The sequence below is a fragment of the Palaemon carinicauda genome, chromosome 34, assembly GCF_036898095.1.
Source record: "Palaemon carinicauda isolate YSFRI2023 chromosome 34, ASM3689809v2, whole genome shotgun sequence".
Taxonomy (NCBI): Eukaryota; Metazoa; Arthropoda; class Malacostraca; order Decapoda; family Palaemonidae; genus Palaemon; species Palaemon carinicauda.
The window spans coordinates 15,569,236-15,571,735 of record NC_090758.1 but is presented as its reverse complement, the minus strand read 5'-3'; the positions used below and the strand labels follow the sequence as shown (position 1 = coordinate 15,571,735).

At 37.6% G+C, this 2,500-nt stretch overlaps 1 protein-coding gene across 1 annotated transcript in view; it reads right to left on the bottom strand.

Annotated features, from left to right (window-relative positions):
- The window catches only part of LOC137626574 (uncharacterized), a 4,364-nt gene extending 3,083 nt beyond the window's left edge, over nt 1-1,281 (bottom strand). The window contains exons 1-2 of the mRNA XM_068357607.1: nt 868-1,281; nt 195-337 (exon numbers count right to left, since the gene is read on the bottom strand). Of these exons, the coding sequence (XP_068213708.1) occupies nt 195-337; nt 868-1,157 (433 nt within the window). The 5' untranslated portion in view covers nt 1,158-1,281. The remainder of the gene's footprint in view (nt 1-194; nt 338-867) is intronic.
- Nucleotides 1,282-2,500: the final 1,219 nt, after the last annotated feature.

The window sequence follows — 2,500 nt, the reverse complement described above, 5'->3', positions numbered from 1 at the left end:
TGAGACCTCTGAATATAATATTCTACATCTATAGAGTAATAATGATGATAATAATGATGTTAACAATGATATTGATAATGATAACAACAATATTAACAGACTGAATGACAGGATGAGGATGAGGGAAAGGAGGCCAGGTATTGTAATGTCCCTCAAAGGATAGGAACAGAGAAAATTCTAATAATAATACTTACCTAAAATTTCAATCTTTTTTGTCTTTTCCAAAGATTGACAGAAGGCGTCGAGGCTGGGACGGTCCTTAAACCTGACTTCGAGCCATTCAATATTTGGAGGGATTTGGAACGTTGGGTCCCAGATGCCATAGTATCTTCTACAACTGTTCCAAAGAGAAGAAAAGAAAAGAAAGAAATAGTTATTGGATTTTGATTGGGAATTTTATAATCAAGTTCATGATGATAGTGATGATGATGATGATGATGATTTTGATGATAATGATAATGATGATGATGATGGCAATGAAAACGAAAAGTAAAAAAGTGTAATTTCGTAAAATGTGGAAATTAATATTACCGAAAAATTAGAAAGAAATTAAAATCGGGACTTTTTGATGTTTAGCCGACTTATTACGAGTCTAATTGTGACAATGATGATAATGATGATACTGACAATATAAGATATATTGTTTACAACACTCAAGTTGATTGTTAAACTAAAGGTTGTGAGTAGTCTCTCTCTCTCTCTTCTCTCTCTCTCTCTCTCTCTCTCTCTCTCTCTCTCTTTATTAGTAGGCCTATATGTGTGTGCATGTGCATATGTTTGTATGTATGATCATGTATCACTGTATTGTTATAGAGATATTTGATTATTATCTGTATCTTTATAATGTTCAAAATAATAATAACTTACTCATTGGTGAGTAGATTCTTGATTGACTCTCTCTCTTTTACGGTCGGCTCTGAATCTCCTTCGAGATGGTTTTTCAGTTTTATCTCTGATGGGTTGATGAGATGCCGGCAAAGTTGCCTTTGTAGTTCAACTAACCCATCAGTGTCATCAAGGAGTATTGTGATTTTAATTTCCTCTCTGTTTGGGAGAGGGACATCTGTGGCTCTAAGGAGGGCAATGTACGCATCAATTGTATGATCCCTAACTTGTGATGTCCTTATCAAACAACTTAGAACCTCTGTGCTATCCATCTTGCAGAAGAATGATCACATTTAATATTCTTCAAGACTCTTAGCACAGAGTCTTTGTCCTTCACTCCCGACCTTACTAGGAGTTCCAGTGCCTCAATCTTGGCATCTTCTGACACCTTCATCTCGTCCCCCGTCACCCACATGGAATAGGCTGATCATATGTATCAGCATATTTTGATATTTGTGAAGGTTTTCAGGGAGACTCCCTCCAAGAAGCATTTCAAAGATGTTTTTAACTGTGGCCTGTGTTTCCTGATTGGTCCCAGCATTGGTTTGTCAATTTCAAAGGGAAAAAACAGAGCTGCCATGAATTCCATCATCCCTTTATGCGGGAAACTGTACTGAAAGGAGCCCTGGGAAGTGGGCCACTTTCTTCAGGAAGGCGCCAGTTAGCTCTTCGGCTGGCAATTTCAAACTATAACACAAGGCACGCAAATTATTGATGGTGGATTGTGGAATATTGATTTCATCTTTTTGTAATGCTTTAAATGATTCATGACATAGTTTTTTCAATAAACTTCTGCATTTCAAATAGCAAATTAGTTGGTGAGTAATGAGCTGTGTCGAGGTTTTTCGCCAAACGCTCCTCTAGTTTTAAGCAAGACAAACGGTAAAATTGCCAGTAGAGCTCAGCTTCAGTGGTGATGCTGCTTACAATATCTGGTTTGAATAATCCACAGAATTGTTACAAGAGAGAGATTCAAGGGTAGTCCCCACACTTCAAGCATAGTGTGCATTGTTTTTCTCAGATACTGTAACAGTTCATCTAATGATTGCAAAGGAGAATTGTCTGACCCCAATACTGCATAATACTTGCATACAAACTCTTCTCTCTTCTCCTTTGGAATTCCCTCAAGACTAATTGTAGACACAGTTGTTGTATTCAAATTTCACCCTGCTTGTTGAATCTCTCCTCAAATTCAGGCCTGGTTGTCACAATAACACTAATTTTGCGGGTTTTCTTCAGTGTCAAAACATCTAGGAATAATTTTGATGATTTATCATTCATTTCATCGTACCCATCAATGATGAGTAGACACTTGTGAGCCAAACACACATCAATAATCTCATTATTTTGGAATTTCTGGGTGAACGTCTCCAAAATACGCCACTAACAAGTCTTTAAAAGATTCAATGGAATCCCCTGCATTCTACATACAAGAGTATGTCAAAGTCATTAAGACCTTTGATGTCATCCTTCTTACTGAGCCAGTCAGAAATGATCTTCTTGACCAGTGTGGTTTTCCCCATACCTGCCATTCCCCTTGATCAGTAAGAGTCGACTGGGATCATAATGAGGTACGTGATTCAGTATCTCCTCTATGGGAACACTACAGGGGACT